The sequence below is a fragment of the Monodelphis domestica genome, chromosome 7, assembly GCF_027887165.1.
Source record: "Monodelphis domestica isolate mMonDom1 chromosome 7, mMonDom1.pri, whole genome shotgun sequence".
Classification (NCBI taxonomy): Eukaryota; Metazoa; Chordata; class Mammalia; order Didelphimorphia; family Didelphidae; genus Monodelphis; species Monodelphis domestica.
In genome coordinates, this window is record NC_077233.1 from 68,565,406 (window position 1) to 68,580,275 (window position 14,870).

The 14,870-nt window shown below is 39.3% G+C and overlaps 1 protein-coding gene across 2 annotated transcripts in view; it reads left to right on the forward strand.

Moving 5' to 3' along the window:
• ACVR2B (activin A receptor type 2B) overlaps positions 1–9,321 on the forward strand; it is a 97,918-nt gene extending 88,597 nt beyond the window's left edge. For both annotated transcript variants that reach the window (XM_007500378.3, XM_007500377.2), the window contains exon 11: positions 1,174–9,321. In XM_007500378.3, the coding sequence (XP_007500440.1) occupies positions 1,174–1,368 (195 nt within the window). In that variant the 3' untranslated portion in view covers positions 1,369–9,321. The remainder of the gene's footprint in view (positions 1–1,173) is intronic.
• The last annotated feature ends 5,549 nt before the right edge of the window (positions 9,322–14,870 follow it).

The window sequence follows — 14,870 nt, forward strand, 5'->3', positions numbered from 1 at the left end:
AATTAACATTACTGAAAAATGGAGTAGACAGCAGCTAAGGAGCAGAGTGGATAGAACACCAGGCTGGGGGGTTACACCTGGGTTCAAATCTGGCCTCAGGCACTTCCTAACTATGTAACCCTGGGCAAGTCCCGCTACTCTTTTGGCTTAGAATTGATACTAAAATAGAAGATAAGGGTGTTTTTTTGTTGTTGTTTGTTTTGTTTTGTTTGTTTTTTTTACTTGAAGTGAACTGGCTTTGAGGAGATAGTGAATAGTAGGTCTACTACTTCTGGAGGTTTTCAAGTGAAAACTTGATGACTATTTGTACAAAATATTTTAGAGAGGATTAAAAAAAAAAACTCTTTTATCTTCTGTGTTAGAATCAATACTGTGCATTGGTCCCAAGGCAGAAGAGTGGTGCTGGCTAGGCAGTGGGAGTTAAGTAACTTGCCCTGGGTTACACAGCTAGGAAGTGTCTGAGACTACATTTGAACCCAGGACCTCCCTTCTCCAAGCCTGGCTCTATCTACTGACTTCACCAACCCACTTAGCTGCCTACATATTGAGGGGATTCTTATTCAGATATAGATTAGATTAGACCTAGAGTGGGTTCCGCTGTATTCTGGGGAGAAAGCTATGGAAGTGGGGGAACCCTAGATGCATCCAGAAAGGTAGAAGTATGATTGGAATATGGGACTTGATTCCTCCTTAGGTTGTCGCTGACCACTGAGCCCCCCTCTGCATCTCTCATATCATTTCTGTTTCTGAAAACAGACTAGATTCTCTTATTTTTCATTGTTGTAGCCAGCCAGCTTTCAATGATATAGCCAGTCAATCAGCAAGCATTATTAAATATTTACTACGTGCCAAGAATTGTGCTAAGTTCAGGGGATACAAAGCAAAGTAAAACAAAAAAAAGTATATGGCACAAATAATCCCCAAATATCTTTTAGGCTCTGGGATGATTGTATTATTATTTTTGTCTCTGGTTTCCCTTTCTAATTGTTTCTCTCACATTAACCCATTAGAGGGCTAAGGGAAAGAAGACATTGGGGTTAATCATTCATCTGCTATGGGTAATCTAGCAACTGGGACATCAAGACTTGGCTTGGCACTGTGAGAAGACGTTGTTGAGGCATTCCCAGTAAGGGTCATTGTTTTATTTGTCCTGCCCCTCCTCTTGCCACACAGGGATTGGCACAGCTTTGTGTGACCATCGAAGAGTGCTGGGACCATGATGCCGAGGCCAGGCTCTCTGCAGGCTGCGTGGAGGAACGCGTGTCCTTGATTCGCAAATCTGTCAATGGCACTACCTCGGACTGCCTCGTCTCCCTTGTGACATCTGTCACCAATGTGGACTTGCCCCCCAAAGAGTCGAGTATCTAAGTCCTGGGTCATATTTGTTTTTCCAGACTCAGTGAATTTGAAGAAGAAAAAAGTTAAAAAAAAACAAAAAAAAGAACCATAAAACCAACGAACACATGAATGCAGCTGCTATTTTATCTTGACCTTTTTATTATTATTATTATTATAATTATTATTATTATTGTTATTTTTTGATTGGATCAATTTTTACCAGCATATTGTTCTACTGTATTGAAAACAATGGACATCTCAGCAAGCATTCAGGTCCCGACTCATGAATGCAGAAACGGTGCCCGGGCCGCAGAACCTCAACAACCTCGTTTTCCGTTTGTGATTCAGTTTTTTAGGTTTTTCTTTGTTGGTCTGTTTTCTCCACAGAACATCTGTGACACAAAGAAACCCATCTCCCATCTTAGGAAACATAATGCTGCAAACTTTGGAGGAAACTTTAAAAGACTGTTACAAAAGACGCCTTTCTCCAAAAAAAAAAAAAGGTGTTCCTTCCCTAAGTCCACCCTTCCTCAGCCCCCCACTCCTTTTACATTATTTTCCCCCTTTTAGACAGTGAGCTTCAAAAACAGCAGATGTGTCTTTTACGGATCTAACGGGTGTCATTGTAATGGAGGAAAAACCAGGAAGAGGATGTTAACTCCTGGGATATGGGGGTGACCAGGGGGGAGGTTGGTGCTGGGGGTGGGGTAGGGAAGGGGGCATCGTTGGACTTTGCAGCATTTGGAGAAACATCATTTGTTATGGAGCTACTTCTCAGGTAATCAGTGAACGAGGGGAAGGACATTTTGGACACAGAGCATTAATAGCAAACCCAGAGTTTGGAGAAAGCAATTCAGAAAGCCTGAACTGTTCTTTTGAGTTCACTAGCAACGTTACTTCTTCTTCTTCCATTGTCTTAGACCTGGATATAACCAGGGTTGTGAGGGAAAAGGAAAATGAATTTCTTCCTTCCTTCCACCCCAACCAACTTCCAGATAAAATTTCCTCTTATTTGAGAAACGTACTTATTTTCCTCCCCTAAAAAAAGTAATTGTGAAGTCATTAACCAAATAGACTATTCCTTTTTCCCCCCCCTTTCTTTTTTTTTTTTAAAGAAAAACAGTTTTAAATTCATGGTCTTTTCTTAAGGTGAATAAATTGAAGGGACCTTGCCTCTTCCTGGAGAGGTTCAAGGAATAAACCTAAGGGGCTGAATAATGGCCCAGCCTGAACAGTCATTTAAGACCATGAAAAGAAATGCAGTAAAATTGCTAGCTCTTTAAGGAGAGAGTTTTATTTAGAGGGAGGGAGAATGACCTGGGCCTTTGGCCAAGGACTACAGCACTACTTCAGCACCCAGGAAACATCAGGATGAAGACAGCACCATGGGGGTGGGGGTGATTTTAAGAGCAGCCAGTGTGATGGTTTTTAATATGTTTTTTTTTTTTTAATCAAGTGGCTTGCTGATATGGCTTTCTCCAAATCCTGTGATGAAATTTTGTCTTAAAGTGGTGCATATCTTAAATACCGTTATTCTATTATGCCATAAATTTGCTCTAGTCAGTGAATGTTCCTAATGCTGCTGATTCAACATTTAAATATTTTTTAATTTGCAAAACATACAATGTTTTAAAACACACACACACACACACACACACACACACACACACACACATGCTACGTGGCTTCCGAAGTTTAAACTGAAAAGAAAAAAAAAGAAAACTTCATGACCACAGACCACCTCAAACCAGAAATACCTCAGAATTTTCTACTTGTATGAGTTTTATTATATATTTTGTTGTGTTGTCTTGTAGTAAGTATATTTTAATGTATGTTGGCTTTTATGACAAGGGAGTTTTAAAAAAAGAAAAAAATAGAAAAAAAGTTCCAAAATCTTTTAGGAAGTGCTACCATTTTTTTGTTTGGTAATGACCCATTCATTGTAAATAACTGTGTCCGGTTGTAGAATGGTTGCCTGCTTAAGGGATCCCTGGGCATTAGTCACTCTTATTTGCGAAGGCTGTTTCCATCCTTTGTTTCTTTGGTCCGTTTTATTAAAAGACAGTACATCCTTTTATCTTAAGGGATGGAGAGTTTGGGTGTGCAGAATGGGGAAGTGATTTTATTGCATTGGAACTGACCTTCAGTGAAAAGTAGTATCCTTTTTTAAAAAATCATTCTTTGGCATTTTCTTCATACCTTAATGATTATCGGAATGAAGACTAACCCCAATTTTTCCTCATACTAAAACAAATATAGCTCTCAGCCTTTTAATTGTGTGTATTTCAATAAGGGATATTTCACTTTAAATTACACTTCTTATGAGAAATTACCAGAGAAGATAGAATAGGATAGATAGACGTATGGACAAATAACTACATGTCTATTGTATCTGCCATCAGAATAAATACACACTTAATGTGAATCGGAGGCTTTCTAGAAAAAGATACCATTCTAGGAGCAGTGGTTAAATAGTTTCCCCAACTCACTCATTTGCAAATCTTGGCGTTTTCGGTTATGTTCCCATGTCCACATGCATGCAGAATACTATACACGCATCACTGAATCACTGAACAGTCTGCTCCTGATACAGGATCCCTCAAGGGATGTCTTGATGATGGTAGTGTGGCTGAGGAATGATTTTGTAATGTGGTTGATTTGGGGCTGATTGTAAGGATTTTATTTGCTCTGTGAGTATATGTCTACACAGGGGCTTGTGTATGTCAGTAACTCTTGTGTTAAGGAGTTCCATGGGGTGTGTGAGTTCACTCCCTTCTACCTTTCAATATTTTCCTCCTCTTCATCTCTAATGTTACAGGGGTTTGAAATATGGGCCAGTTAAGATTGTTTCAGAGTAGGACATGGGGTGGGGATGGGGAAGGTGTACTGTCTGTTTTTCTATGATGATCTCCATGTTGTTTGGATTTTTTTTTTCATTCAGAATTATTCGTAATGGCTAAAATAGGCCTTACAGCAGTTGCTTTTTTGAATCTAATTTCTTTAAGAAGCTTTAAAATATTTATTGAAAGTGCCATATATAATTTTTTAGCTTTCTCTGTTACTCAGTGTCAGTCATCTCAACCTTCTCATACAGAAGGATAAATTAAAACACGTAAAAAATGTAGCTTATTTTTACTGCAGGGAATTGTTAGATCACAGATCCTTGTCATCAAACACTGAACATATAGGGCCCTTGAGTGTTTTCTGGCTTTCAAGTTTTATGCAGGTTGTTTTTTACTCTTTTCTTAAGTGGGTCTCAGCAGAATCCATGAGCATGGTTTAGGTGGTGGCATTTGACAGTGGCTGAATCAGAAAGTCATTCCCCTGAAGGTAACATGGTAGAGTCTCCCTCTAGTGCTCATTCTCCTTGGTAAACAGTCCCTGCAGACTGCTCAAAGGTTTGGTTTCAGCAGTTGCTCAAAAGGAGCCTGTAGGTGATGGCAGTTGCAGCCCTCCTGGTGTTGGATGAGGTGGTCCTCAGTCTTGTATCTCTAAGGCTCCTTCTGCCTGTCTTGGTTGTGCTGTCAGAAGTACAAATTTGATACATATTGTTGGACCAGTGGTACAAAAGTCACTTTTTGCAACAATGATGTTGGTTGAGCTTTGGGCAGTTAGTTTGGTGCAACACTAACCAGGCTGAAATGGAGCATGGAAAAATAGTATCTGGGTGCTTTGTTCTTCTAATAGTCTTTATCTGTTTTGTAGCAAGTTGTTACCCATCGGTTGAGCCCCCATCTGCTTTTCCACCAAGAAAGTCTAACCATTTGGTGGTGGGCGATTCCTTCTCTCTTTCTTCCACTACTTTTCTCATAAACAGTTTTCCTGACAAAGCTTGTCTCCTGTGTGCCACCACTGAGGTGGTAGGTGATAGATGCAGAATGAAGCATACATTTTCAAACGTGGCCAGTTATTGGTTTGTTTGGCATGACTAGACTTGGTCTTTTACAAGGAGGGTTGTCATTATGAAGTAACAGTGATCTTTTTTAAAGCACCCATAAAAACTGTACAAGGAACTTATGTGACCCCTAATTTTAAGGAGCCCAAAGTAGTCTTGATGTTTTAGCCCATTCACCCAGATATCTCCAAAGACTTGCCAATGGGGTTCTGCTTCTTTAACAGAGATCGAGTGGGGCACATGGGATAAGTTAAGGGGACAGGAGAACTCAGTGATCCCAGGAATAAATATTTCCTGGTCAGAGTTCTTTAGCTCATATCAACTTCTTCTTATGAAGTTAGAACTTTGGGGGAAATTCTGGCCTGGGAAGCATTTCTGATATGCTCCCACTCAGTTTTATAGCAGGAATAGTTGTATGGCAGGAGCATCCATGATCTGAGAAATCCCAGTGAAGCACCCTGATTTTTTGTGATTTACTGTGTAGGGACCCAGTAGAAATAGCACAGTCCCGAATTGTGCAGCTGGCAGGGTAGGGGTGGGGAACAAAGCGCTAGGGTGCTGTAGAACATCAGATCTCAAAGGAGAGCCTCAGCTTAGAATGGTCAGTTCTCATCAGTGGCAGTCAGTGTGCTATCCCGGACCCTAGGGGAGGTATTCACGAGTCATCTGTGTCAGGGGAGGACGTTTCAAAGGAATAGCAGTCTTGGTGGGAAAGTATTCAACTGATTCCTTCAAGAAGGACCCCCAAAGCATCATCACCATCAGCCGCAAACATGAGAGGCAAGAGCATGTTAGTATGAGTATGGGTTCATCCCTATTGCTAGACCTATAAAACTAAGGCCAATGTGAGGAAGACTATTGGGGGACAAGGAGGATCCCCTCCTTTTTGTTTTACTGTGATGTCAGCTTTGTGCCCCCCTAAGATCTTCAGTATCTCTGCCCCTTGGTGGCATTCCCAGGCTGAACTACAGTCCATTGCACTAGGCTCTCAATCCTTTATTAATCAGAAATAAAGCTATAACTGCTCTAAAACTCAAATATAAAGTTGGCCATCTCCTCACTCCTAGATAGAAGAACCTAGTTTAGTGCCATTACTCAGTGAGGGAATATCCACTTGTGACCATTAAAAAAGGGTTAGGAAGCCACATCTTTGCCTCTGAACATTCTGGCAATTTCTTCCATCAATCTACTGAGTTAGACCAAACAATGTATCTCTTACTTTTAAACAGATTGGTTAACAATTAATAGAATTACTCATTCAACTACAGCTTCTTTTTTTCCTGGTCACCAGGGTTGCATTGGAGCAGGTGTCCGCTGTGACAATGATGAACTGTCACCATAGGAGAAACAACTGTGCTTATTCAGTTTTGCTGGAGCTTCCTTTGCTGAGTTCCCAGCATCTGTAGGGTTCCATTCAGAGAATGTTTTTCATAGCCTCTCATCCAATGAGAGTGAAATTACTTTTTCCCAAGAAGTTTAAATGGGCAATAGAACTAGTCTGCAAATTGTGAGACTCAATTGTACTTGGTCCCTCTTGGAAACCGAACATTGTTTTGTTTTTGTTGTTTGCTTTTTCAATATGGGACTCGAGTGTTGCTGGCACTTACTGGTAGACTGGAAATTTTTTGTTAATGTCCTATTGGCATATCTTGATGGGTTTTCAGTCTTGGAAATGAAAAGGAAATAACCAACCTCTCATTTTAACTAGTTAGTTTACAATTTAATATGGGCCAAAAAGGTATTTTAAAAGGATCCATAAGAATTAGCCCAGTTTAAATATCTGCTTTTTTAGCAGGATAAATAAATTTTCATAAGGACTACTATTCAGAAAGAGAGACAGGTTGCATTTTAATGTTGCTAACTCTGTGGGTCATAAACTTGTCTTAAGAAATGAATAAAAATATTTACTGGTCTGCAGACTTTCTAGCACACAGACAGGAAAATGAAGGTTGCTTGCATAATTTTTCTATTTGCTATGCATTGATTACTTGTCCTAGGTGGCTGTTCATAAGGCTATCCTAATTAACCTAACCACACCAGTCACATCTAAGTCATCAGGCAATTAGAACTCTATATTTAACATGAATTTTTAGCAGTCTTGCATTTCCAAAGGACAACTTCCAGTCCTTAGAAATCAGAAAGTCATATATTTAGGCTGATGGTTCAGGAGAATTTTAAGTCATGATCAACTTGAGTGTTTTGAAGACATGAGCACACTAGTAGTGCAGGCCCAGTAATTCAAGTGACACATTATTTATGTTGATATTTTAAGCTATTTAATCTTCCCTTTGATTTGGGTGCTCAGGAATTTTTTAATAAATTGGTGGATGTGGTTGTCAAAATTGAAGGGAAGCTTATGTGTTTGCCCTGAAAACAGACATCACTTTTTTGGAATATGATGGCTTAGTTTTTTAGGTAAAGAAAAGAAAAGGAAAATTTAAAAAACTATTCATGAGATTTAAATGATCTTTGAATTATTCTTGTTGGTTTTCCAAAAAATTATTTTATTGTGTTATTAGCCCTGGGGCTCTTGACTTAAATAGAAACAAAATACCAATGAAATAGTGGTGTAACTTGTTTATATTTTAAGCCCATTTTTAATGGAGTTTTAACAATTAATTCAGTTTTAACAAGATTTTTGAATTACAATATTCTTCACTCTTTGGATTATTGCCAAGAATTTAACATTTTCTTAGTAGACTATCTTCCATGGATAAAGACTTTCTGATAGGAGTTGTTCCAACCTATTCCAAGAGTGCCAAAACTAAGCACTTATAATTCTACCCCGTGATGCTTTACCCTAAGAGAGATCATAGTCTCTATATTAAAATAAAATATCTATCCACTTATATCTCTATTGATTTTCATGAATTATCTCTCATCCCTAGATTAGAGGGTATTTTTGAGACTGATCAAAGCTTCTAGCAGAATGGTCATTTTATTTATTTTTCATAATGAGCTATGGAATTGGGTTTTTCTGAATTCTGAAGAAAGAGAACTTGGATAAGAGATAGAAGATGATTTTTTAAAAAAGAAATATATTTCTTTCCCATGAATTAAAAATCAAATCCTTTAAATCAGAGATGTCAAACATGAGGCCCATGACACTCATAATGCTGCCTGATCCAGGTTCAAAATGTAATTGGGAAATATTTAACAAAATAAAACATAGATAAGGTTGTGTTTCAAAATGAAGTCAAAATGTTGCCCACAGGGATCCTTATTTATGCATTAGTTGTCCCCATTTTTATTTGGGTTTGACACTTCTGCTCTAAATGATCCCATGAAGAAGAACCCAGGCTAGATGGGGGAGAAAAATGTGAACATTTTATAAAATGCCCTCCCTTGAATGGTTGGCATGTGGCCATGGTAGCGCCATTGTTAGGTAGGACTGTTCTGCTAAACTAAATTACTGGCTAATCTAGGCCAAGGTGCTGAGTAGGTCAAGACCCTCAATCCCTTCTCCCTTACCCCCAAATCCCTTTTGCATTCAGAATATTATTTAGAAACATTGTAAATAAAAAAGTAGGCTATATAGAGAAATGACACTTGAAGTTTTACTTTAAAGAATATATATCTACATATATATTTAGTTACATAAACTAGCAAGAAGTCTACACCTTGCGGATTGTTTTATACCACAGATTATTTTTATAAAGTCTAATGTGTTTCAACAAGAATGATTTTGTAATCAGATCAGCTGAAAAACTTACCTTTCAAAGTGTGCACTAGAGAAAATCAAAGGTTCAGTACTTTAATCTTTAAAGGAAAAAAAACAACTTAGTATGACACTCTTTGGGACTACAGTCTGTTTTAACATGGTTTTATTTACCCATGCCCAACCCAATATCAAACTCTTATGTTCCATAAAACATAGTAACTTGTAGCTTAAGAGTATGTCCAGGAGATATGAAGAGGAATGGAAGAAAATACCTAAAATTCTTATTAGTAGCTACAAAGAACAAAATGAAATTAAGATTTGCCAATTCGTGTGATCACTCAGACTAGCTAATTTGAGACTGAATATTTTAAATAGAGTCTAAATTATTCTATTGGGCTGTGTACATTGATCAAAGTTGAAGGAAAATGACCAATTCTGACAGTAACAGTGGTTGTATATACTACTGGATGTGATCCATAATAGCCAGTGGATTTAGAGACATCTCTCTGAAACTTGTTGCTTTTAGAAAAGCACAGGAGCATTATAGGGTCAAGACTTTAGAAGACTCACAAATTTGTCCACTTTCCTAAAAGTTTGGTTTCACTGCCATATTGAAGGGAAACTTTTAGTTTGGGTTTGGGTTTTTGTGATGAGTGGAATGGTTGATGTGTGTGGCTTGGGGTTAGAATATGAAAGGGGTTGGGGGGGGGTGGGGTGGAAGTTCAGTCTTAAAACCAATAGAGAGATAACTTTACTTTTTACTTTAATGGCAAATTCTGGATCTGTTCTAGAACTCATGCTTCTCTGTGCTCCAGAATGGAAAATGTCCTGGATTGGGCCAAGGTTATGTATACTCCAAAAGGGTTTTTTTGGAGTCCCTCAGGTTCTCGAGTGCATGGCAAGTGCATCATCTTAGGTAGGACTTGCTTATCTAAAAATTCTGGTTTGAGATAAAGCTGTACACAGTTCACTAGAGAAAATATTTAGATTCAGTCTGTCGAGTAATCCTTTGTAAAACAACCTGCGGTTTTCCCCCTATACATTTCCCCAGTAAAATAACCATTTTGTGATCCCTAGCTACTTGCCCTAGAATGTAATTCTGTGTGCCTTTATTTTCCTCCCATGTAAAAGCAACTGCTGTAAGCTTTTCCTACCTGTCTCTTCAGATTCAAAACTCCATCTCGCCCTCATTTCCCCTGTGTTGTTTCTGGATGCAGTCTGTGATCCAGGTATTTTAAGAACCAATTACCTCAAACTTTATGTTAAACAGTGTTGCTCTCTGGATTCTTCTTGATACCATGATATTGTAACATACACAAACAAGAACCATGCTATATTTGGGTGTTTGGGAGTTTTTGAGTGGAGTTTTTTTTTTCTCCCTACCCCAAGAAAAATGATTCCCAAGGACTGATGGTGGAGGAGGGTGGGGATTAAGCTTTCCAATATTGAAATCAGAAGGGCTTTTTGGCTAGACCAATAATAACATAATGGTGGGTGCTTCAAGAGAGTGATCTAAAGTGCTTCCTGTTACTCTGCTAATTCTGTTTTCAGTATTCTAAGACCTGAACAGGTAAAATGGTTAAATTGGCTAGGTTTTGTATATAAATTATTATTTCCAAAGCTAAGGGCTTTGTAGCAAGTTTTCAGTGATTAAAGCTCAAATGTAGAACATTCCTTTAAAAGGTTGGGTCAGAAGCTCACCATGTACATATATATACCACAGTGCATTCTGGAAAGAAGTTTGTAGTATTTGTCTCTGTGAAATGAAGCCTTGTGGGTTGTGGTTGTTTTGTCATTTGGTTTTATTTTTATCTGATACAGTGAATTTACATCTATATCTGAATTCCAGACTCGGGGGGTAACAGTCAAACCCCAAATTCCAAAGTGGTAACTCAGTAAGTAACAGAGGGCTGCCTGGCTATGTTGTGAAAATCCCCCATAGAGTAGTGAGACTGTGATCTAGCTCAATGTTGCCTGGGCAAAGCTAGTGTGGTGCAAAGGGTGCAGGGAATCCTGACAGCCCCCTAACACTGATGAACCCTGCCTTTTATCCAACTAGACAGGTGACTTTCTTTTAGGGCTTTGCCCCTACTGGGCTGTCCAGAGAGCAAAGCCACCAAGTTTAAAAACATTTTTGGCCAAACAATTTCTCAATAAAGAACTAATTTCTCATCTAAATATGACCAGTTTGAAGGGAAAGTCATTTAGGTGGGAAGGGAGACCCCTGTTTTTATTTTGAAGACATCAGTGTTCAAGTCAGTGTCAAGGGTTAATAATGATAGTTTCAGGGATTCTCCAATAAATTCTTTTAAAAGTATTAAAACCTCCCAAGAAAGGAGGAACTTTTTAAAAATGCCAGTGGCTTCCCCCCCCCTTCTTTTCTGACTGCATAAAGATGCAGAGGATGGTACTTGGGAATTAAGGGCAGTGATGGCTGCAGGTTTAGGGACATGCTCCTTATTTTCATTCTAAATGCCATGAATCCACACAGTGCCATTTTCCCACTGTCCCAAATAAAATATCTGCTTCGGAATTCTCCATGACTTCCATGGTAGAGTCGTCCTCCCTACACCAGTGAATAGATTTCACATTCGTCCTTACGTTTGACTAATTGTATGCAGTACTGCAAGTTTAGTTTGATGTCGATTCTTGCGGAGAGAGCTCTGTACAAGCAGCATACAACATCACTCACCAACACAGCACAGTACAAAGCTCACGAGATCTGTTTTGGAACCAGCAGGAAGAACTGACACACCTTGATGTTTGCCATTTTAAACAATTACACATCCATTTTTACCAGCTATTTCTAAACGTGTGCTTTAGTGGAAAGGAAAAGGGGGTGGGGGAATCCCAAGACTTGTCTAGCTTAGTGTGTGTACATCACTTTTAGAATGGCTAGTTAAGTCTCAGTGCACTGTGTTCCTTGGTTTGTCTATAAAGAGTCTACGTGGCAGAGTTCCCCAGGGACCTGCTTCTCCACCATTCATAAACTAAAAGATTCCATCAGTCTCTTAAATCAGAACTGCGTTCGAGTTCAGCAAAATGGAATTGGCGAAGCACTTTCAAATGGTAAAACTAATGGAATGACTTCTGGTCCTTGGCTCCAATTCAATAAATACTGTTTGTATACCAGAATATGTGAAATGTAAATGTGGTAGGTTCTGTTTCACTCGTAGCTATAAAATAAGACTTTTGTAGAACAGAGATAGCTTGTACTACTGAGTTAACAAAAGTTATTATTCTAAAGTATCCTGTTAAAGAAAAGGAATATACAGAGTTAAGCTTGTTGCTGTTACCCCCCTTTCGGATGGAAAAGTATATGTGTGTGTATATATACTATGTACATAGTATATAATATATATATGTTCACACACAGACGTACAAAGTGGCCTAAAGCAGACATCCACATACTGCAGTTGCAAATTGAAGAAATTTCAGAAAGGACATTGTATCATAGTTCCTACATTTGCAGTGGTTCTTTGTTCTCCTTTTTACTGTGGTAATTTTAGAAATGAGTATCAAGTTTGAAATTAGATCTGCCAAGTTGGAGCTTTGCTGCTTGAGCCCTGCACTGGGTCCCTGAATAAACCAGTATGAATGTAGTCCTTGCCCTGTGTGAAGAAGCAGCCACGCCCCAACAGAATAGGAGAAAAACTGTAGAAAGAGCGATTTCAAGTTTATCTTTTTTGTATATGAAAATAAATGGTAAATTTAAAAAAATGAACAGTCTGGCTTCTTTGCGCATTACAAGAAAGTGTAGACTTCAAGGAGTGACCACAGAAACTGTCAAGGGAGGTGAGTGCCCACTCCTACCGCCCCCCACCCCAGATGGGCAGACCTAGTTCTGAGGATTCCCTTCGTACAAAGGAGTGGAAGTTTCCCCTGCATCCCAGAGGGGGTGGCTGCTGCGCTATAGGAGAGCCCCTGCATGAGGACCCTCACTCTCCAAGGATCTCTGGAGCTCTCTCCTTTTGGGACCCCCGGGTTAGCCATACGCAGCCTGTTTTATTGATAAGGGAAGAGGAAAGGTAATAAGCATTCTATTGCATGTCTGCTAAGGGCTTTACAATGATCTCAGTGATTCTCACAACAACCCTGACAGGTAGGTGCTGTTGTTATCTCTGTTTTTAGTAGGGGAACGGGGGCAAACGGGTTAAGTGACTTATTAACGGCTATCATATCAGTGGGTTAAGGTTTACCAAGAGTTTTCCTTGGACTTTTGATATGAACCTCACAATAATCCTAGGAAGTAAGCAAGCAGTATGATGATCCCCATTTTATAGATGAGGAAACTGAGGCAGAGTTTTAAGTGACTTGCCCAGGGTCACACAGCTAGTACGTGCTTGAAGCAAGATTTGAACTGGGGTTTTCCTGATCCCCAAGTCTGACAGTATTCACTGTGTCAACTGGCTGCTTCCTTTTTTATTTGATCTCAGTGGCTTCGCAGAATTCATTCTTCCAATAGTTTGGCATAGAAGTGCACGTCTTAGCATTAAAGTCAATATGTTGACTTCTCAGTATGCCCATTAGACCTCCAAAACTGAAATGAGGTTGGGGAGGGTACCAGAGATAGGCCACTCATTGGGGCCCAAGATGTATGTAGCAAGGTGCAAGAAGACATTTTTCATTAGGCAATTGGAGTTAAATGACTTGCCCAGGGTCATACAGTTAGGAAGTATCTGAGGTCAGATTAAGCTCAGGTTGATGTTCTATTCACTCGTTGTGCTACTTAGCTTCCCTGGGCAAGATCTGTTTAAATTACTTTGTAGTAGGCAGCTGGGTGGCTCAGTGGGTTGAGAGCCAGGCCTAGAAAGGGGAGGTTCTGGGTTCAAATTTGGTCTTAGATATTTCCTAGCTGTGACCCTGGCCAAGTCACTTAAACCCCATTCCCCAACCGTTACCCCTGCTCTGTCTTAGAACCAATAAACAGTATGGATTCTAAGATGGAAGGTAAGACTTTTTAATTGCCCGTATAAAGGAACATTTTTAATGCCAGAAAATGCCACCATCTCCCATTGTTAGTTATTTTGTGCTAAGTGAGGTTCTATGTATTTAACTGGAGACTGACAATCTCTGGTGGACAAGAATGATTTTCAGATCTGGTTTGGGGAGCGCCAATCACTCAAATCTTTATTAAATACCTTTGTGCCAGGAACCATGCTAAACTCTGCAGCTACAAAGACAAAAGTGAAATAACCCCTGCCCTCAGAGCTTACATTCCAAAAACAGATGTACAGTTCTAAGCACATATAAAATATATGTATACCCACACACAAAATGAATACAAAGTAATGGGAAAGGAAGGTGCCAGCAGGAAATGCTTCACATAGTACAAAGTGAGTTGAAAACTTTCAATAACATTGATATTCTTTGTAATTCTCTATATTCGATGCTCTTAAAATATTATTCTGAGTCCAAACAGCTCTTCAATTTGCCAAAGGGATCTATGACACAAAGAAAGGCTAAGAATTCCTGATGTAGGGGCAGGTGGGTGGCTCAGTGGATTGAGAGCCAAGCCTAGAGATAGGTCCTGGGTTCAAATTTTGCCTCAGACACATTCTAGCTGTATGACCCTGGGCAAGTGACTTAATCCCCATTGCCTAGCCTTTATCGCTCTTCTGCCTTGGAACCAATACACAGTATTGATGACTCGCTTTAAAAAATAAATTAAAAGAGGAAAAACAAACAAACAAAAATTTATGATGTAGAAAGTTGTACTTACCCAAGTTTTGAAGGAAACCAGGACTTCCAAGAGTGAGTTTGGGAGGAAGTACATTTCAGACACCAAGGACAGCCCTGGCAAAGGTGAAGAGATGGGAAATGGACTACTGTGTGTAGGGAACAGCAAGTAAACTAATGTGACTGATTTGTAGAATGTGTGAAGGAGAGTCATGTAAAAAGTCCTGAAAGGTAGAAAGGGGCCAGGCTGTGAGATTTATAGCCTAAGCAGTTATCCTACAGCTAACGGACAGCTCT